The following is a 21,467-nucleotide window of genomic DNA, read 5'->3' as shown; positions in this document are numbered from 1 at the left end:
AAAGATGCTAGAAATATTTTTGGAGAAAGGTCAACGAGAAAGGCTTTTTAGAGATTAGGGTGCCGACTTTATTGGAAGGAGTGATGCCTTGGCGGGGTAGGTGTCTGTGTACCAGCCATAACACCCAAGTCTTTTTCGTGTTCCTTGTTCACTCAATTTCATGACCTTCATTTCTCATGAAACTCCTATTCTCATCTCCTACATATACCCAGCTCAGCAAGGGAAAGCCCATTCCTGACAAAGGATGAGGGGTACCTGAGAAGGGTAAGGAGAGGATGCTCAGTAGAACATCCTTAAAGTGCTTTGTTCTGGCAGTGTATTCAGCTGCTCGGTCTTGAGAGGGAAAGTTTGCCACAGTAACAGGACGTGTGAGGGACTGGGGATAGTAAAAGGAAGGAATAGACACATCCTGTTTAATTCATCAGATGCCCAGTGGGGCCTGGATAAGTTGGAATCTGGCTCTATCTGGGCCTGACCACCCTAAAGATGTTCTTTCTGGCTCAATTCCAGTCCTCCCTCAAAGGGATGAAGAACATGGCCTCCTTTCATTCCCAGTGAGCAAAAGGGAGTAGATTCTTGGGTTCCTGCGGAAGAAGTTCAGACTTGATATACCCTACCCTCCTCCTCTTCCAGGCCCCTATTGATCTCCCCCCTTAGGTTTATCCCCAAGGCCCCCCGTCGAAGCCTTTCCCAGTTGGCACTACTTCGAGTGGTACTTCGGGAAATGGAGGGGGTAGGTGTTGCTAGTCGATGATGACCACAAGGTGGGGTCAAGTCCAGTTTGTTCAGTGAGTCTTTGTCTAAATCATCAGTCCCCAAAGCATTGAAGGCATGAGCATAGCGCTGTATTCTTTGTCGATTTGGGTCTTGTCGGTCCTCCACTCTATGGAGAAGATGGAAGAGACATGAATGGTTTGCATCATACACTTATTGACCAGTAGCCTTCTCTTAAGTCTGTGAGAGTTAAACACATAGTTTATGACTATGAAAAAGAAGCAGGTTCTAGGATTCAGATTCATCAAAAGAAGGGGAAAAAAAGGAAAGTCCTATTTCTCACATAAGAATCAAGAGTTGGGTCGGGAGGGGGGGAACTGCAGCATTCACACCTTTTTGGGGGGGAATGGGGAAATGGCTTACTAAATAGACACTTTTTTTTTTAAGGAAATTCTGTTATCTAAGACCTTAAACCTCTATAAAAATTCCAGGATCTGAGTGGGGAAAAGGGACACACAAAAGTATTCTCACTCTTATGGCCACATGTTCACACACTCTAACTCACCGAAGAAACCAGCGATCCCCTAATCCATACTCTCGACCACAGATTCCAGATCGAGGCCAGAGGCATCTGGGCAACTTTCGCTCCAACATCACTGTGGTAGCAACAACCTGGGGTTGGGGAAGGGAGTGGAGGGGAAGATAACTGTCAAAAATGTGGAGAGGAATGCCAGTAAGAGAAAAGAATGAAGACCAGGAAAAGAGAGAAGACAACAGGTGAAAATAAGCCATCTTTTAAGTGCAGTAAGAAGAAATTGGGCATCTCTCATGTCCATAAGTATTCAGCATCAACTGATTCCATTTCATCCCAATCTGAAATCCAATATGAATTCTAATATCACCCAGATATTATTTTTAATACCTGCTCAACATAGTGCTACTGCAAAGCAGAATGCTTTACGTAAATTTATACATCCCCACAACAAATCTTTGAAATGAGTTAAGGCAAGTATTTGGTTTACAACTCTTATTTTTCCAAGGAAGACGTGAGGTTGAAAGTTAGTAAAGGGCTTTCTTTCCCAAGGTCACAGACACAGTCCAGGTCTTTTGATTAGGAATGTTCTGCTCTTGCCAATAAGTGCAGAGAAGAGAATGCTGATCCTGGGATACACAATACAGGAGGTTCAAAATCTAGCTCTCCTGTTTACTAACTGTATGGCTTTGGGAAAGGTATATAGACCAGTTTTCTCATCTCTAAAGACTAAAGAGTCTCTAAGGCCCTAAATCAGTTCTAAATCTATGATCCTATGATTGGAAAATTTCCGAGGTCCTTTCCGGTTCTATGTTCCCAATCTTCTGCTATAGGAAAATCCTCTGAAATGGAAAGGATAGGAAGGAGATAGAAGAGCCTTTCCTAAATAGTCACATCACTTAGAATGTGACTATGAGAATCATCTGCTTTCTTTGTCTCTTTCCTCAGGGATAGAGATGGTGTGAATCCAATGTCTTGGCAGCTGGGATTAAGTTGAGCCATCTTATAGGTTTGGAGGAGGAAATGAGGAAGTTAAGAACTGATCAAGAAGTATCCTAGGCCAAGAGAGTAAACAGATAGGAGGGGACAGACATACATCTACCACGGAGCTCACCTGAGCTCTCCACAGCTCATCTCTCTCATGAGCCACTCGCCAGTGGGTGTCACCCATCATAGCAATGAGCAGGTTGAGCATGAGCAGCGTGGCGATGATAGCAAAGGCAGCGTATGTGATGCTGTACATGAAGGGCAGGTCTACGTCATAGTTGGCAGGACCATCGATGATTGTGAGGAACAATTCAAAGGTGCTGAACAGTGCCATAGGGTAGTCAAAGAAATGGCCCAGTTCATCTGGGTCTTCTGTCTGGAAGATGACATAGAACGCTGCTCCGCCCGAGAGGAGGAGACAACTAAATTCAAGCAACCATCAGCCAACTTCCAATGTGCCCCTTGCCCATCAAATTTCCAAACTTTAGACTTCTAATTCCTCTGATAATATTCACTATCTATAAGATGACTCATCTTGAAGTCCCTCCTAGATATCCCTATCCTTTCTTTCCTTGTGACCTTCTTTCTTACTCCAATCCTTCTTACCTACTGGTACCTAATGGACCTCACCCTATGTTACACTACTTTCCTAATGCTCATGCTGTTCTCACTGTTAATCTTCTTGCATTCTATTAATTCCTATCTCATCCATCTTTCCCATTACCCAATTTTTTACTCAAAATTACCCTGATTCTACTACTGTACTACTGCCCATTTTCTTTGACACCTGGAATCTCTCTCTTTTTCCTCTCCTCTCTTCTCCTCTCCTCTCCTCTCCTCTCCTCTCCTCTTCTCTCCTCTCTCTCTGTCTCTGTCTCTCTGTGTGTGTATCTCTGTGTCTCTCTGTCTACGCCTCTCTCTCGCTCTCTCTCTTTCTCTCTCTTTCTCTTTCTCTCTCCATTTTCCAGCCCCTGTCCTAGGTAGAGATATTACCAGAAGCAAATCCCAGGATGACCACAGCCATTAGCCAGCAGAAACGCAAGAGATCACCAAAAATCATCTGTAGGGGGCAGAGAGGGGAAGGGAATGATGAGGAAATTTCTTCTTCCCTAATTGTCCCTGAGTAGTTACCCCTTTCCTCCAATATGGGTCAGCCCCCAATTTATCTATCATCTGCATGAACCTCTCATTCTTCCCCAAATTGCTCAGTCTCCTTCTCTGAGATGGCCAAATGTTACTGGGGATCAGGGAGATACAGTCCGTACTAGACTTGGAGAGAGGAACACTGACCTTCTGGATCATGATGGTGAAGGGGCCCAGCATCTGGAATCCTCGGGCGAAGTACATCACATTGCACCAGCCAAGCACCAGGGCAAAAGACATGGGCACCACCTCCCCGGACGTGTTGGTGAGCCGCATCACCATGGTTACTAGCACCATGCAGGCATAAGTGATGCTTGAGTAAGAGGAGAAAGCAAAACATGGAGCACATGTGAAGGGATGGCTGATAGGCTCTGCCAGACTTTAGCTACAATTTGTGTGTGACTTCTACCATCCACGCATACTCATACTTCCGTAATCACATATACAACATGTATCCATTCAAAATTGGGCATTTATATTGCATCAATAGAAACACACAGGTTCTCTAAGTATGGGACTCTTAGTTGAAGCTCAAAATCCATTGCTGGGAAGGTAGGATGGAAAGAGAAGAAGAAGTTGAGATTTGGGTGCTAGAGATACTCCAGTCGGGCTAGAAGGTAAGTGAGGGGTGACTTACATGATGGCATGAAATGGCCCTCCAAGAATAGTTTGTCCAAAGTACCGAGCAACCCCAACCCTGAAGATGTCTGGAATCTGAGGGGTGAATCAATAAGAGAAGAAACAGAAAATAGCAATGAGAGATGTGCAAATGATTTAGGACTCTTAATAGACCGGCTCCAAATATTCTCCCCCATTTAATCACTGGATCTGAGCTATCTCCTGCCCACATCTCACCTCAAGAAGTAGGATGGCCACAGCCCCAATGACAGAAACCAGCTCCCCCACCATTCGGATATTGTCTTCACGGGTCATGTAAGACTCCTGATGGGAAAAATGAGAGTTCAAGGTATAGAACATGGGATGCATAATTATGTGTGTATTGCACATATGTATAAACATAGAATACCAGAATTAACAGAGTCTTTGGACATAAAATCCAATTAATGTCTGCATAAGAATCCTTTCTACAACAATCCCCCCAAAATGATAGTCCATTTAACTGAAGACCTTTAGGAGTGGAGCTCTATCCACTCATTCTACTTTGGAATCTCCCTAATTGCTAGGAAATTCCCAAATAAACCTTTTTTTTTGACCATGTCCCATTGTTACTAATTCCATCCTCTGGGTTCAAGCAGAATAAATCCATGTGGATACATTATGGGACTCACCTTACCAGGCAATGTTTGACTCAACTTCTTTTTATTCTTATTTATTAAATGGCACTCTACAGAGTATGTATATATGTATCTTAGAAACTGTATATGTAATTGTTACACAAGTTTTACATTCGTTAAACAAGTTTGTCTGTGTATGTGAAAATATAAGCATATATATTCCATGAATGCCTTATCTGGGGGAAGATGGCAAGTGATGCATCAGACTGATTCTCTGCTCTCAGAAGTAATCACCTGCAGCAGCTTCTGCTGGAGAAGAGTAATATCCCGCATGCTAGTACGATTGCTGCTCCGAGGCTTTAGGGGACGGTAGGCACAGCACATGGTGAAGCAAATCATGTAGAGAACATAGACAGCACCCAGCACACAAAAGTATGGTCTCCCAAACCTTCTCCACTTGAGGCTCACCAGCTCCTTCACAGGGGTTAGGTCTAGGATCTGCCGTGCCTAGGAAGAAGGAAAATGGAGAATAGGATTGTACACTGGTACATACACATCCTCCTTCTCTCTGCTCATCCCATCTCTCCCTTCCCCTCCTCTCCTTTAAACTATCTCTCTACCTCTCTCTTCTTGGTTGTGACAATTAGTTCAAGCAATGATTGTTCATCTCCCCAGGAGTCAATCTCTGTGAGATCATAGAGAGTGGAAGTCAATGGTCCATAGGTCCACTGGACATGCTTTCTCTTCTGCAGCAGATGCTGGAATATCTAAAGGTCAGGAGATGAGAGACATTTGATCAGAGAACTCCTAATGAACAGCCTGTCAATCTCTGACATCCCTAGATTGGCCAGAACTTCCCCAACTTCAAGATGGACAGAGAAAGAACAAGGTAGAGAATGAGAAACAAAAAAGGAATGACCTAAGGAAGAAATTTAAATTTAGGCTGACAGATAAAATCTGCATTACATAAATATTTTTCTAATAAGTGGTAAAGGGTTGTTCTTATCCATGTGGGCAAAGGCTTGGGGCCCTGATTTTGAGGGCAAGCATCTCTTACCACAGTATTCCCCTCAACGCCAGCCAGCTTGAAGGGAGTGAGGCCTTGGTGGTTAGGGATGAGGTCTAGAGACTTCATGTGACCACTCCGTTCATCATAAGCTATCAATGCATTATACATCTGGCAAGCAAACGTTTTGTTGGGCTGGAATACCAGGATGTGAAGCACTGTATTTCCTGGAGAGAGAATATGATATGAGGGCAGCTTGAGACCTCCTGACCACCTGTTAATCCATTCCTCTTTGTCCTAACTGCACTGTGTCCTAGCTCTAAATCCCCCATCTCTATGCTTGTGGCAGCTCATACCCAATGAGTCCTGGGCCCGGATATCAGCTCCGAACTCAATAAGTAGCTGAACGATGTCTTCATTGCCCACACAGGCAGCAAAGGACAAAGGGTGCTCTCCTGGAGGGAAAAAGGGAGTCATCACAATAAAGACATGCGAAAGAAGTGGTCAGAAGCATCTAACTGCTTTGTTTCCCTTATAGAGCCTTGAAAAGTAAAGACCCCCTCTTCTCTCTTCCATCAGATAAAGAGTTCCCAGAAAGAGAAACCATTTCCTCCCTTTGTGTGCATGAGGTTCAGGGTTCTTTGTACAAATTATGCAGAAATTAGGGCACTGATTAACTGATAGTGGAATTGGTGGAAGGGAGTAAGGGAAATGGAATTACATAAAGAGACAAGAGGGAAATCGGTATATGGACAAGAAGAGTACAAGGCTCTTTCAAGGAATCTATGGGGTCTGCAGAGGCTGACCCAAGACTCCATGTCCCCCAAACAAATGAAATTGACTTCCCTTATAGTTGTTTTTTCCTTTCTGGTCTTTGTACCCTTCTCCTTCATCCTTGTTTGCATGCCCTCCATTACCCTCCCTGCCCACCCCCATCCCTATTTGCCTTCTTTACCACCCTGGCTCTTGCTCTCACCAAAGTAGATGAGGTTTCGGGGACTCCGGCGAAAAGCCATCCCTGTGGCTCGGGCAGAAACACTGGCACCACGGGTGAGTAGAATTCGCACCAAGTTCACATTCTGGTTTACTATCGCTATGTGGAGTGCTGTCTGGCCTGGATCCCCCCAAAAAATACCACCTCAGATATGGGAACTGCCCTCCATGTTGCCCCCCCCAAAAAAAGCATCTTTTCAAAAGCATCCCTTCTTCCCGAACCTTTGACCTGCGCCACTGAATCTCAGCAAGCAAGACTTAGGGAACTGGAAGCGGCAATGGAAAGCCAGGGAGCCCCCTCAGATCTTAATGTATTAGGAAAAGAAAATTAACTAATACCATCTCCCCACCCTCTAAGAAATCTAGGATCTCTAAGCAGAATCACCTAGTCCCCTCCCTAGCTCCTTTTCTTTCCTTCTCCCCAGCCTGTTGCTTCTTCAGATGAACACAACTAGGAAAGGGAGCACCTTCCATTGCTGGGTAAGGGTAGTGGAAGAAAGGTATTTCAAGGGGAAATCATCAGGTTTTAAGGGTTAGGGAGGCAAAATAGTGGTCAGGAAGAAGTCTGATACCCATAGCTCTGGCCCTTGGGCTGTCTCATGCCTAGGAAAGCATCCTTTCTCCTTTCTCTTCCCTTCTTCCCATTTAAACCACTTCTTCTCACCTTCATATAGTTCAGAAGTCATGGGTTCAGTCACCAGATCGGGTGCAACTTCTATCAGCAACTTGGCAGCCTCCAAATTGTCATAGAGGGCAGCAACATGTAGTGCTGTCTCCCCAAGGGCCCCTGAGATGGGAGAAGGGAATCAGGGCCATAAGCACCTCTCTGGGTCTTTCTGGTAGCACATAGGATTGGAGTTACTGAATCAGCAGGTCCAAGGTAAGGGCCATGACAGGGCAGTCAGGGTAGAAGAGTTGTCCTGTCTGGGGGAAGGGGGGACAGAATAGAGGCAGGTGGGGACAAAAGGCCTCAGTGAAGGACAGCAAGTTTCTCACCTCTCTGGTGTACATCACAGACTTCATACTTGAGAAGTTTGGTCAGTGCTCGAATATCATTTTCCTTGGCAGCTAAAAGCAGCGGAGACTCCCAGATCCTGTAGGAGAGACCATTTAGGAAGATAGGAACAAGGCTTCAGGTATAGGGAAAGGGAAGGAGAAAGGGAAGGGGAGATATGTATTCCCCAGGATCATTCAGAGAGGGAAGAAGGTAAGTTTCAACAAACCCTTATCCCCTATTTCATTGACCCCAATAAGTAAATATATTTGGCTCTTCTTACCCACTTATCTGGGTGAAAGGTAATCAGTAGACCCTATGTTTTCAATAGTCTAGAGCTACAATGGCAAAGGGATTGCTCCAAATCCATGTTCACTTACAAATCAGATTTCTCCTTTGTCTCATTAGATAGCCATAGACTATATCTCAAAACTAACATTTTTTTCTTCTAACTCTTTAGAGGCAACTAGATAGCATGATATTCAGAGCACTGGGCCTGTGATCAGAAAGACTTGAGTTCAAATTCAAGCTTGCCTAATTTTCCCAGTTGTGAAATAGGGATAATAATAGCATCTTCCTCCTAGGGTTGTTGTAAGATTAAAATTAGATATTTGTAAAGCATTTGCAAACATTAAAGTACTATATAAAAGCTAGTTGTGATGATGATGATTTGGGAATGATTGAGGTATACAATAAGGGGCGGCTAGGTGGCTAGACTGCCAGACCTGAAGTCAAGGAGACTAATCTTCCTGAATTCATATCTGGCCTTACTTACTAGCTATGTGACCCTAAGCAAGTCACTTTACCCTATTTGCCTTGGTTTCCTCATTTGTAAAATAAGTGGAGAAAAAAAGGGGAAAAAAATAGAATGCCAAGAAAATCCTAGAGTTCCAATGCAGACTTGACTGAAAAACCAAACCACCACAATCCCAAAGGTAGACAGTATCTTATGTGTGTTGTTTATAGGGTCTAGTTAACCATCTATTTAAGTTGGCTAAAACTCTTAAGGACATGACTTCCTAATTCCATTCTACTGGGCCTTCTTTGTCTTCCGCTACTCCTTCTAGTGCTCTTTTTTGGAGACCAGAGTAGAATGTAGTAGAAGTAGGAGGGGAAAAGAAGTAATAAGCTAGGGGATAGGGAAAGAAGAGAATTATAGGGTCACAAATTTGGAACTGAAAGAGATGTCAGAGGTCAAGTAATCCAGTTGTGTCAAAAATGCAGCTCAAAAAACTCCCAGTAGTGCCAGAATCAGATGAAAATGTCACTGGGAAATGTTTAACAAAATGAATAAAAATACAATAGAATATAGATAATGTAAGCATGTGGTTTTTAAGTCAATTTGTACCCAGGAATCCTTATGTACTTTAAGTAGCCAGGTTAGTGATCTTGTATCTACTTGAATCTCACGCCACACTGATTGCCATACAATGCAACTCTCTCATTTTACAGATGTGAAAACTAAGTCCCAGCAAGATTAAATTTATCTCACATCACACGAGATAGAAAAAAGGCAGAGTTGGGGATGGAGCCCAGCTCCCCCGACCCCATATTCAGTGCTCTTTCCATGTCTTCCCTATTCTGGTAGCACTTATTTCCATACCCAGCCTTGATCTCATGGTCTGCTATTTTAATCTTTCACTAATTACCACCTTAGGATACCTCATAAATCTTTATCTCCAGGTAACGTCTACCACATAATTTCTGTTTCTGCTCCAGGGCTACAGAAAGCCATTAAGAGAAAGGTATGAACTCAACCTAGTTTCAACCTTTATAAATTCATGCTGTATCAGCTCAGTCACCCACTGTTCTTTGGGAAATACTCCATTCTAACCTTATCTCCCCCCATACAATCAATCCTAACCTTTATTTCTCTTGGCCTTTCCCAATTGTTCTTGCCACTCCCCAAACTTACAGCATATAAGCTCACAGTAGCTAGGTAGTTCACAAGCTACCTAAGTGGCACAGGTCTGAAGAAACCCTGGGCAAGTGAATTAATTCTGTTTGTTTCAATTTCCTCCTTTGTAAAATGGTATAAGAGTACCTACTTCATTCAGAGAGTTGTTATGAGCTGAAAATGAGATAATATTTGTAAAGCACTAGTACATTTTAAGATTTTTTCAAAATGCCTATTTCTTTATGGGTCTTCAAGTCTCTCAGCAGCATTCCTCAAATTTCAGCACCATCATTTGCTCTTTCCATCTTTCCTCTGATCAGAGAAGGAAGAAAGGCATGGCAAATACAATAGCCTTCATAAGCTAATATACTCAGAAACCTGGCTTTCTCTCTCCTTTCCTTTCCTGCTACTAAATCATCAGCAAAATACACTTGGAAAAGCCATCTTCAGTGAAATAAATACTACTTCACTGCAGCAATGAAGTTGTATATGGGCAATAATATGACCAACATGGCCTAGCAGCAAAACACCCTAAAAGGCAGGACATGATGGTGAAGGAAGGGGCAAGGTCAGGCCACCACTTTAGCCACCATAGGACTCAGCCCTGAATCCCTGAATCCAAAAGCCTTGAGAGAGAGGTAGGGTCTCTTGGGGCCACTGAAAATGCTTCCAGTCCAGCCTCTGTGGCCAGATCTGAGAAGGTTAGTCATGAGGGAAGGAAGTTTCTGTCTTTACTAGCAACAGATCCTTATACCGCAGCTATCAGAAAGCATATGGGCATGGAAATCATGTAAGTGATAGAATCACCAAGCTTTGTTTTCAGCCCTGCCCTTGTGGCCTTCCAATAGGGCGTTCCTGTGCAAAAAGAGGCCAGCCTTCTCCATCATCCCTTAACTAGTTGCCACTACATACATAAGCAGGCTGGCCAGCCTGATTGGGGCAACTGGGAAGAATATTGCCAGGAATATTAGACCACTACGATGACAAACTATTTGGCCACCATTTCTCCTCAAATCCCATTAAAGACAACCTGGAATCTTGAGTCCAAGAGCCTTGAGAACAGCAATGCTTTCAGCCCAGTGCCTTCAGCCATCATTCTGGGAGAATGAATAAGTTTTCCAAAAGAAAATTCTTGACAAGGCAACCATTGTGTTAATATAGCCTGGCAATCACTGCTCCAAGGGCTGTAGACACTTCAACTGAACACTCAGGAAAGAACCCTTTGTCACCAAAGCCCTTGTTCCTGTCAGACAGTTCAATATCAGAAACTAGTAGGATTTTATCACTGAAAATGGCATTAGACATTAACATTTACTTTACTTTGTTGCTGGACTCTGAAAATCAGAGAACTATTCCATCTGATTTACAGCTGAAACCTTCCATGATATATTGTCTTCCCATAAGAATGTGAGTTCCATGAAAGCAAAGACTGTCTTAGTTTACTATTTGTAGCCCCATGTGATCATCACAATGCTTTCTATATACTAATCTCTCTAATACAGTAAATCAAAAGCTATCTATTAAGTATCTGTTATGTACCAGGACTTGAGCTTGGTGAAGGGGATACAAATACAAAAATCAAACAGTTCCTGCCCATGAAAATCTCATATATTATAAGAGGAGACAACATGAGTACATATAAGTATGTACAGAATACAAGGTAACTTTTTGGGAGAGATGGAGTTAATAGTTGGGAGAAATAAGAAAGATTTCATATAAAATATAGTGTGCTTGAGCTGATTCTTTTTTAAATAGTATTTTATTTTTCCAATTACATATAAAGATAGTTTTCAACATTCATCTTTTTTTTTTGAGACATTTGGGATCAAGGAACTCAGATCCTCTTGACTTTAGGGCTGGTGCTCTTGTCCATTGCACCTTTTAATTGCCCCATTCATCTTTGTAAGATTTTGAGTTCCAAATTTTTTCCCTTCTTCCTATGCTTCCTCCCTCTCCAAAACAGCAAATAATCTGATATGTTATACATGTACCACATATTAAGCGCTTAACAAATGTTTTATTCATTAATTATTAATTCAATAACTGTATTCAGGTCATCAATTATAGAAATATAAAGTAGATTCATAAACAGGTTTGCATCCATTGGAGGGTACTTTTTACTGTGCTCCTCAAATCTGGATGCTTCTGTTTAGCCCTCTCCTAGTCATCCATAGGTTGAACCTATTTTGTGCCCAAAGCTCACTTTTCCACTTTCAGAAAAGATTGTGGACTCTGCCAACTTCTAATCTGCATCTCTTGGTTCAGTTGAAACTTTCTTCTCCTAGGTAATACTAAAATCCATCCTTAATCCTGATTTCTCTTTTCTCCTGATTATTTTCCTTCTAGTTTTCTTTTAACCTATTTTTCTATCTCCTAAGCAATTTGGCTTTTTCTGTAGGAGTCAAAAATATATTGACAGATTATTCACAGACAATTATTTATATGAATAAAGACATGGAACCTTATGGTTTAGTGGCATACAAAATAGTATATAGCTACTCCAAAATGAAAAGTACTGGCTGTGATCTTGGGCTAGTCAATTAACCTCCATGTGCCTCATTTTCCCCAATTGTAAATGGAAAATATTAAACTAGTTGATCTTTAAGGTTCCTTCCAGTTCTAGATCTGTGACTTATATCCTAAATCAGAGTGTCATTGTGGTATGGGAAAAGGGGAGTAACTTTGACTGTTGAAACTGAAGTTAGTGGAACAAAAGTCTAAGAATAAATGCCTCCAAATTGATCTATAATTTTAGGACCATAATTTAAGGCCAGAAAAGGGGTTAGGATTGTCTAGAGACTGACCTTCAGATGAATATTTTTCCTTTTCTTACATGGCAACTAATGAAGATAATATACTATAAGAGAGGTAGGGTTCTGAGAAAACAGTAAGTAATAACTTTTACAATACTGTAATTTTTACAGTAACTGTGATCAATATGGAAAAATGTTTAACATGGTAATACATGCATAAGCTATATCAAATTACCTACCATTTTAGGAGGAGGAAGGAAGACGAAGAAAATGTGGAACTCAAAATCTTGCAAAAATGAATACTAAAAATTGTCAACATGCAATTGGGAAAAAATATTATTATTTTTTAAAATATTAAAGTAACATCATTAACTTAATTTACGCCAGCTACCTACAGATTCCACTGAAGGCAAGGAGAAAGAACAAAAAAGAGAGGGAAGAGAAAAAACAGGTATAAGATTTACCTTTCCCTCATGGTATCATATCTAAAATCAGGTCTTAAAAAAAATAAAATAAAATTAGATCTTAAAATGTATCACATTTTCTTCTATGCTTTCCTTGGCATCCTCTCTGGGGATGGACATCAGCAGACTCCCATCTTCAATGACACAAGTTGCTCTCATCTGACTATAGCTGCCATTCAAACTCTTCCCTGAGTTTACTCAGTCAAATACACACACACACACACACACACACACACACACACACACACACACACACACACATCTCTCCTTTACTTGTCCTCCTTCCTCCTTATGAAGAGAGCCAAGAAAGATGTTAGAGATAATTTATCCTAATCTCCTTCTTTTACAAGCTCAATTGAGAGGAGGCAACTGCCTCATTAGTAGCAGATTTTGGACTAAAAATCCAGGTATCCTATCTCCTATCCCCATGTTGTTCTATTATATATCCTGCTACTCAGACACTACAAAAGTGTATACTTGATATCCAAAGTCTTTAGTCATTTTTCTCATCTCTCTCCTGGTCCTCTCCAATTCCCTTGCCCTAAGGTTTCCCAATTCTCCCCAATTCTCAAGCATTTCCCCAGATTACTTGTGGGAAAGAAAGGGAAGAGTTGGGAAAAAGTACTTAGCTAAAGGGTACCTAGAGCTGGGGGTGAGAGGATCACTGAACTTTTAGTTTAGGAAGGAGATTAATATAGACTGGTCAATCTCACACCTCATCCTTGACACATAGTCTAGCCTCTGTTAAAACATATTTGGTGATAAGGAAGTCACTACATCTCAAGGTGGTCCATTACATTACTAGACAGCTCTAAGTTGTTAAAACTGCCTTATCCAGACATGAACTTTGTCTCCCTTTCATACATTTTCCTCTGACGTTATACAGAATAACTTCAGTCCTTTTTCTAAGTGACACTCTTTAAAATATCTGAAAATTGTGATCATGTGTTTCCTCCATTGTTAAACTGCCTTCTTTCTTTTCTCCAAGTTAAACATTCCTAAGCCCCAATTTCTTGGACTGTGTAGGAATAATGCAACTTGTGATTGCTTTCATGATGCTTGACAGAGAGGAGTATTTCATCATTTGTATATGTGTCCCTAGAATCTAGCACCTAATAGGTGTTGAATCAGCACTTGTAGACTAGTTAATCATTCCATGTGTTTTCAAGTACCATCACTTTCCTTGTCACCTTTCCCTTAATAATTTGTTTCATATATCTTTTAAAATAGTATTACAAACTGAACATAAATATTCCAGATGCAGTTTGACCTCGGCAGAATACAATGAAGTGCCCTTATTCTGGGTACTATAGTGTTTTTGAGTACCATCACTTTTATTGTCACCTTTCCCTATTAATAATTTGTTCCATATAGCTTTTAAAGTATAACACTGCAAACATAATTTCCCAGATGTAGTTTGACCTGGGAAGAATACAATGAAGTGCCCTTGTTCTGGGCACTATAGTTCTATTAACAGAGCCTACAATTGCAATCACTCTTTTTGGCAGTCACATAACATGGTTGACTCACATTGAGCTGGTTAAAAGTTGTCAGCCTTCTTGTGTAAGATCATGGTGTCAGTGGGGAGTGGGATAAGAAGGAGTGAAAGAAAGCAGGATTGTAAATGTGGTATTTAGGACCTTTAAAGGATTGGAACTAAAGGAGGTGGAACTGGGAGGGATAAAGGGGGATGACATAGGAACAATAATCTCCTTGAAGATGGCCTAACTCTCTGAAGTTATGAATGAAATGAGTTGATTGAATGAAAGGCAAGAAAAACACAGGGATAAGTATAATAATAGTATTAGAGGCTTCTAATTCGTATTCCCCACTTCACTCTTGCTCTTCCCTGAGTGGTTGCATCGTGCTTCAGAAAAACAATAGATTCTCAGGAAAGAGTATCTCCCTATCCCATTCATAGCCAAACTTCTGTTTTCCTTATAGAATAGAAAGGCAGGGGTAGTATCAAATGAGAAAATGCATCATGCTTATTTTTTAAAAACACAGGGGTAAGTTAAATTAGATGTTTTATTTAAATTTTATTTTCTACTTACATTGCTCCAGCTCTCTTTGAATGACTGAATATTACCTACCTTTCTCTATCACTGCCTGACCCATCTTTGGTTTCCTTGAGGGCAAGGAATAGTATCAAGTAAGATAAAATGTGTAAAGTGATTATAGATTTTAAAGACCTTTATAAGTGTTAGCTATTATTGTTTTTGTTATCATTATCATTGCTATTATTGTTGTTCTTATTAACAGTGAAGCTAGATGAAATTTCTCTCCTGGAAGCCAGAACCATCAAGACTTCAAACCAACTAATAGTTCTATCCATTTAGCCTCTGACTGGTAAATCTGAAAAGCACAAAAAGAAGTTAATTTAGGATGGCAACTTCAGTGATACTAAACAGCACTCAAATTCTTAAAACTATCATGTTCCAAAAAGTTCCATAGATGGAAGAAATATAAAGGCAGAAAAAATGGAACTGGCCCTTGGGACGAGCTCATCTTAAACAAGATGCAGTGTAGTACAAGAGAAGTATTGGCTTTGAAATCAGAAGCCCTGGATTCCAGTTCCAAGTTTGACACTTACAGCCTATGTGATCATAGGCAAGTCACTTAACCTGTTGTTCCTCAGTGTGCTCATCCATAAAATGAGGGTGTTGATGTCTGGTAGCCTTTTCAGATAGATATCTAAAATATCTAAGCCCTCACCCAGCTCTCTTTGGAGAATCATAACATTGGAGCCTCAATGAACTTTATCCACCTTTCCCAAAGCCCAGTTAAACTTAAATCAACAAACTCCAAATATTTATTAAATACCTATGTCCAAGATCACTATGTCTCAGTACTGGGGATACCTAACCAAATTTAATATCCCTCAGGGAACTTCTTAGAAAATAATATGGGGTGAAACACTATTATCTCTATAATAATAATAAATAAATCACCTTTTTATAATGCCTTCAATGCCTTCCTTTAAATGGCTTTGCATGATCTTTGATGTTAATAATGTAATTTTTCAGACAAGGAAACAGAGCCTAAGATAGATTGAGTAGCTTGCCTGGGTCATACATATAACAAGTAACTCAAGGCAGAACACCAATTCAGGTATTGTGGCTTTTCATAGCAGCATATATTCCACTCCACTATGACAGGTAAAACATAAAATAAATTCTTCAACCCATTTCTGGCCTTAATTAAACACCTTTGTCTCTACTCTTTCCTCCTTCCAAGAAATGAGAGTTTCATCTCCCATATAATTGAACATTCTTATTAAATGACAAGGCTTCTACTCAAACCCTTAGTCCTGTTCCCTAGCCCCACATAGCAGGGTGTATCCTGGTACATGAACATCTGTGCCCCTTTCCCTTTGCTCCACTTTGCCCTTTTCAATTCCAATTCTTAGGAAAGTATTATACTGAGTACCATTGTACCTAATAGTGTATTGTGTTTATTCTGTTGCTAGGAGACAGGGCAGACTATAGACCCCATCTAGTGGGCCCAGGTAAACAGAACTTGTACTGTTTGTATGTGTGTATATGTGGGGGAAGGGTATATAGAGTCTTTTAGCTCAAGGTATAGGCAGAGAATAATTACACTACAAGAAGGAAGAATAGGGGAGCCTCCATATAAAGATTGAGGTTATTATTAATAAATATTATTCATTATGTTACATAAATAATAAAATTAAATTTCTAATGGCATTATTAATATATTACTATATGTGTGTATATATATAATTTAGAAGTTTAATTGTTCAATGATCAACTATGGTTGACTCAGTTCTTCCCAGCAATACAAGATCCAAGATAATTCCAAAAGACTCATGACAGAAAATACCATCCACATCCAGAGAAAGAACTATGAAGTCTAAATGCCAATCGAAGCAAAGTATTTTCACTTTTTTGTTTTGTTTTGTTTTCTGTGGTTTTCCCCTTTTGTTATGTTTCTTCTTTCACAATATGCCTAATATGGAAATATATTTAGCATGATTGCAAATTTATAACCTATATCAGACTGTTTGCTGTAGAATTCAAAATCTTATAGAAATTAATATTAAAAACTACTTTTACATGTAACTGAAAAAAATACATTTACTAAAAAACTTAGCTAAGTAATTTGTCAAGTATCTCATTTGATACTTGTGTTAGCTTCCCAAGGTTGGTAGGAGCTGTTATCACCTCATTTTAAAAATAAGGAAACTGAGGCCTTGATAGATAAGTCTAAGCTCATATGATGAGTTCCTTAGATCATGTAATTGGAACTGGAAAGGAACTTTTTAGATTGTCTCATCTAACCACATTACTTAACAAATAAGAAAATTGAGGCTCAGAGAGGCTTGCCCATGATCCCCAGTGGCAGACTTCAAGGAAGAGCTTGAATTAGGACCTAATTTCAGGCTATTTCTAGCAGCCCATACAACTCTTATAGTTTTTAATTTCAGCTGACTTTAGAGGTTTTTTGGTTATTATTATTTTCTTGAGGTGGGGGCAGAGTACCATCAACTACAGCTTCCGTACAGACTGTCCCCAGAGATTAAGAAGGAAAAAATAAGAGCTGTAGGTAAACAGCTTTCCCAGGACACTAGTATCTGGGATTGCATTCTGAACCTCAGCTCATCCTCCCAAGGCATTGAGACACTATACATAAATCAAATGCAGCTTCCTCTAGGTTGGGAGAGAACACAATACACTGGAAATCACAGAGCACCACCTATGGGTTCAAATACATGCAAGCCAAAACATGGATGAGTCCTGGCTCTCCTCCATCCCCATTACTAGGCCACCAACAGAGGAGTTAAAGTAATGGATTGAAGTGAAATCAATCCACTAGGAAAAGGAAGTACCTAATCCAAGAGAAGGTAGGCCTTTCCAGTGTGGGGGTGTGGGGTGGGGTATCTTTAAATAATCTCTAATTGTACCTCTAAATCTCTGCTCTTGTGGATCATCAGATGAGACAGTAAGTCTCAGAGAGGTGAAGAAATTTGGTTGAGGTGACCCAGCTAGCTAAATTTGAATGTATACAAACATATTATTAAGTTTAGATGCCATTCCCTGGCTCTGCTCAGTAGAGGTTTCACATCTATTCTGTCTTTGTTTCACTTTGTTTCAGTCTGTTCTTAAGAGGGGACCCAGGGAGAGAGTAGAATCAAGAAAAATGGCAGAAGTCAAACTGAATTCCATTAGGACAGAGCTAGCTGATAGGGCCAGAGAACCAGTCTTGTAAAGACAGGAGGCATACAGCACAAAGAACACTGATTCAGAGGTCCAGAGTTCATATACCACTTTTGGTGACTGATTATTCTCCGTAAAAACCTTGCATAAATCCTAACTTCCTCAGTTTCCTCATCTGTAATATGATGTGATTGGATTAGATGACCTTGAAGATCCTTTCTGGCTGAATTTATCATCTTATGAACATAGGGCATAATGATAAGAAAGGGACTATTTGGGAGATTAGGAAAAAGAGGAACTTAAAAGGAATAAAATGAAAGCTGTCCTACTCTGCTAGATCTTCCCATTTTGGAAACTGTGTCTGAGACCCTAGCTCCTAGTTTCCAGCACTAGATCTTGGGATACTGTTTCATGGAACAAACTGAGATAATATATGTGAAGGATACAATAGTGTATGGGGGAAAAAAAAAACTTTAACAATCACAAAACACTATAGAAATATATTGTGGTTATCTTTACTGGAATATAAAGTTAAAAAAAAAAAGGGGGATGCTTCCTTTATTTCTATAAATGGGAAAGCCCATCCTTCAAGGCAGTATCAATGTCCCTTGGTAATTCCTCACACAAAGGAGGGAAGGTTTGGGGTGCTGAGGTGGGGAACCAACAATAGAAAATAGAAGATAGAAAAGAATAGGTAGAGAAAAGTGTTCAGGTTGAGGGAAAAGATTGTCCCAGATGGGGCAAAGCTGTGATTTCAAAAGTTCCATTTATTACAATCCTCCCCAAGCTCAAAAAAGCTCATTGAACTGAAAATGTAATTTTAGAGAGAATAGAGGCAGAGAAAATTCCAGTGATTATAACTTTTCCCCCAAAGTCTCCTGGCCAACCAGAATGGAGCTGAAGGGGGAAATCAAGGTATTAGGCTATGTGCCTCTAGCCCTGGACCTACACCCTCCTTTCATACCTACACAGGGACTCAGGAAACCAAGACTCCCTACTCTAAGCCCCTGGGCCTTTCCGCTCCCATTCTGAGGGATATGGGGGGGGTCACACTAGCTCATTGACTAGACCATGATCACCTGATCCCCAACAACAACACCCCAGTGTCAACTCAGGATCTCATCAACAAAACATGTTCTCCCCCACCCACCCTCCCAGGCCCAGGAGGAGAGATCTGGGTGGAGTGAGGTGACAGAAGAGAAGCTATCGCTAAAAAAAAAAAAGAAAAAAAGAAAAAAAAAAAAAAAAAGGAAGGTAAGCCCACCTAATCCTAATATCTGGAAAAAGGCAATTCTGCTTCATAACATGAAAAGTTTAGAGATAAAGAAGCATCCAAAGGGTGGGGGGAGGGGTGTCAAGTATTTCTATTATGAATAGAAACAGTATATGTCTTCTAAGGGGCCTGGGGAAGTCCCTATGAAGTAGGGAACCTGACAAACTCCTACTCCTACGGCCTGGTTGGGAGAGAGGTCAGGGTGTAGGAAAAAATGATGTACGTCATTTGAAAAGGCACTCCTTTAGGGGTCCAATAACCTTCCCTCCCCCACCACACACATACACACAACAAACACACGGAGAACCACTCCTCTCCTTTCCTTCCAGAGCAGGGAGTCCCAGATGTCCCCAGAGGAGGGTAGGGGGTGGAAACAATGGTGGGAAAGCCTCAGGGATCAGCATCAGGATCAAAGCTAACTCAAGGCAGACTCCTGACTGCCAGAAATTCTATCTGGGAGTATAAAGAATATAAAGAGAGCTGAGAATAATAATAGTTTACAATTAGGAAGTGATTTCATATTAATTTTTTTTCATTTGTTCTCAACAATCCCTGGAGTTAAAGTACTGAGAATATTTTTTCCCCATTTTATAAATAAGGAAATAGAGACTTGGGGACATAAAGTGAATCAGCCTTGGTCACACAACCAGTAAATAGAAAGAACTTGGATCTAGATCTTCTGAACACAAATCAGTTTAATTTCCAGTTCAACAAACTTTTTTTAAAAGCACCTCCTTTATGGAAGGATGCATACACCCAAAACAGCTAAGTTTCTGCTCTCCAGAAGCTCACCAGGATGATAGCCCTGAGTCCCTTCCACAATTTAATTCAATTCACTGAACATTTATTTTAGTTTATTTTATTTTGTTTTTATTTTTTTTGGTACCGAGCAATCGAGATAGTCCCTGGCTTCAAGGAGTTTACAATCTAACAAGGGAGGCAACATTTAAACAAATACATACAAACCAAGAAAGATACAGTATAAATAGTGAAAAGAAGGAAAACATCTTAATTAAGAGAGGTTAAAGAAGGCATCCCGTAGAATATGGCATTTTAGGTGGGATTTAAAGGCAGCCTGGGAAGTCGGTAGTTGGAGCGAAGGAAGATGATTGCAAGAATGCGGGAAAGCCCGTTACTGTGGCCCTCCAGGACATCTGGGTACCTTGGCCATCTAATATGACCCGAGGCTGTGGCAGCGGTATCCATCCCAACACCCCCTCCCTGGGACGGGAGGATCTCGTCCCCCAGAGCAAAATGTAGCTTATCAGCAGTCAGAGGAGCGGTCTCCGAGATGCAGTCCGAGCCTAGCCAATCCGCGGGCCGATTTTACTCAGATTAGATCTCCAAGCGCAGAAACAAACTTTTAGGTAAACTTTAGCGCCTCCTTCCCGTCCCCTCAAAAATAAATGCTCCTCGAAATGAATCGAATGGCATGTAGAAGTTCAGTACTAAGTGCATGGAGAAAAGATCAGTTTGGGGAGTTCCTTTCGCAAAAAGGTATCTAGAGGCTGGCGGAGAGATGCCGGGTGAGCCAAAGAAAGGTAGCATGGTGGTGGCGGGGGACCCGCGGGGTCCGAGCGACACCTACCTCTTCTGCTGCAGCAGGTTCAGCTCATCCAGGCGCCGGTCCCACGATTCCCGTCCCTGGAGATATTGGCAGATCTTGCCCCACAGGCTGGGGAGCAGCCCTAGCTCCTTGGGTAAGGGCACCCCCATGGGGTGCAGGGCTGGCTCCCCGGGGGCCTGGGCCTGGGACCCGGACCGGGGCCAGATCGGGGCAGGAATCAATCTCGGAGCCACATCGCCGCGATCGAGGGCGAGCCCGCCCCCGCCCTCTCCCTGCAGAGGTCCCGTCTCCGATCCGAGGTTCCGCCTCCCCCCGATCCACGACACCCCTCCCCCGCTCCGCCTCAGGATTTCACCCCCCTCCACCCCACCAGGAGCTCTCATCCACAGCTGGGGCCGGGCTACGAGAGGGCTTTAAGATTGTTACACTTGGCAGGAGCTGGAGCTCGGGGCTCCGGTTCGGCTTTGTCAGAAGCTCGGAGCCAGCGGGAAGCAGGGCGGACACACCCTCCCTCCTCCCAAATTACCTGAGATTTAAAGAGACAGGCTGCTGGAGGCCCGCCCGCCCGCCCGGTTCCGGTGCTTGCGCAAGTTCTCCCTTCACCTGGGTCTTTCTCCCTGCCTCCAAGCCCGCCCCTAAAAGACTGAGATTCTGGGAAGCGAGGGGAGTTCTTCCTAAGCCTCTAGGCCACCTGAATATCTGACCCAGTCAAAGCAGAAGCTCCCCGCAGTG

At 41.6% G+C, this 21,467-nt stretch overlaps 1 protein-coding gene across 1 annotated transcript; it reads right to left on the bottom strand.

Moving 5' to 3' along the window:
* Window positions 1-44: 44 nt before the first annotated feature.
* Window positions 45-21,237, bottom strand: LOC141542956 (transient receptor potential cation channel subfamily V member 6-like). Its single transcript, XM_074267704.1, has 15 exons — window positions 20,757-21,237; window positions 7,607-7,704; window positions 7,275-7,397; window positions 6,594-6,731; window positions 5,974-6,072; window positions 5,669-5,844; window positions 5,232-5,378; window positions 4,906-5,118; window positions 4,232-4,318; window positions 4,014-4,090; window positions 3,524-3,689; window positions 3,227-3,293; window positions 2,361-2,629; window positions 1,280-1,386; window positions 45-883 (listed from the first exon to the last, which is right to left on the bottom strand). Exons 1-15 carry the CDS (start codon window positions 21,116-21,118, stop codon window positions 598-600), a joined length of 2,415 nt encoding a protein of 804 aa, XP_074123805.1. The 5' UTR covers window positions 21,119-21,237; the 3' UTR covers window positions 45-597.
* Between the last annotated feature and the right edge of the window lie 230 nt (window positions 21,238-21,467).

This window comes from Sminthopsis crassicaudata, chromosome 5, assembly GCF_048593235.1.
Source record: "Sminthopsis crassicaudata isolate SCR6 chromosome 5, ASM4859323v1, whole genome shotgun sequence".
In the NCBI taxonomy this organism is placed as follows: Eukaryota; Metazoa; Chordata; class Mammalia; order Dasyuromorphia; family Dasyuridae; genus Sminthopsis; species Sminthopsis crassicaudata.
Note: the sequence above shows the minus strand (reverse complement) of the source record. Positions and strands in the feature narration are given on the sequence as shown.

Coding starts and splice junctions, on each gene's coding strand:
- LOC141542956 (XM_074267704.1), bottom strand. CDS start 21,118: ATGAGAGCTCCTGGTGGGGTGGAGGGGGGTGAAATCCTGAGGCGGAGC. Junction 7,398..7,606: donor CTGTGATGTACACCAGAGAG/GTGAGAAACTTG, acceptor CTCCCATCTCAG/GGGCCCTTGGGGAGACAGCA. Junction 1,387..2,360: donor ATGAGCTGTGGAGAGCTCAG/GTGAGCTCCGTG, acceptor CCCCAACCCCAG/GTTGTTGCTACCACAGTGAT.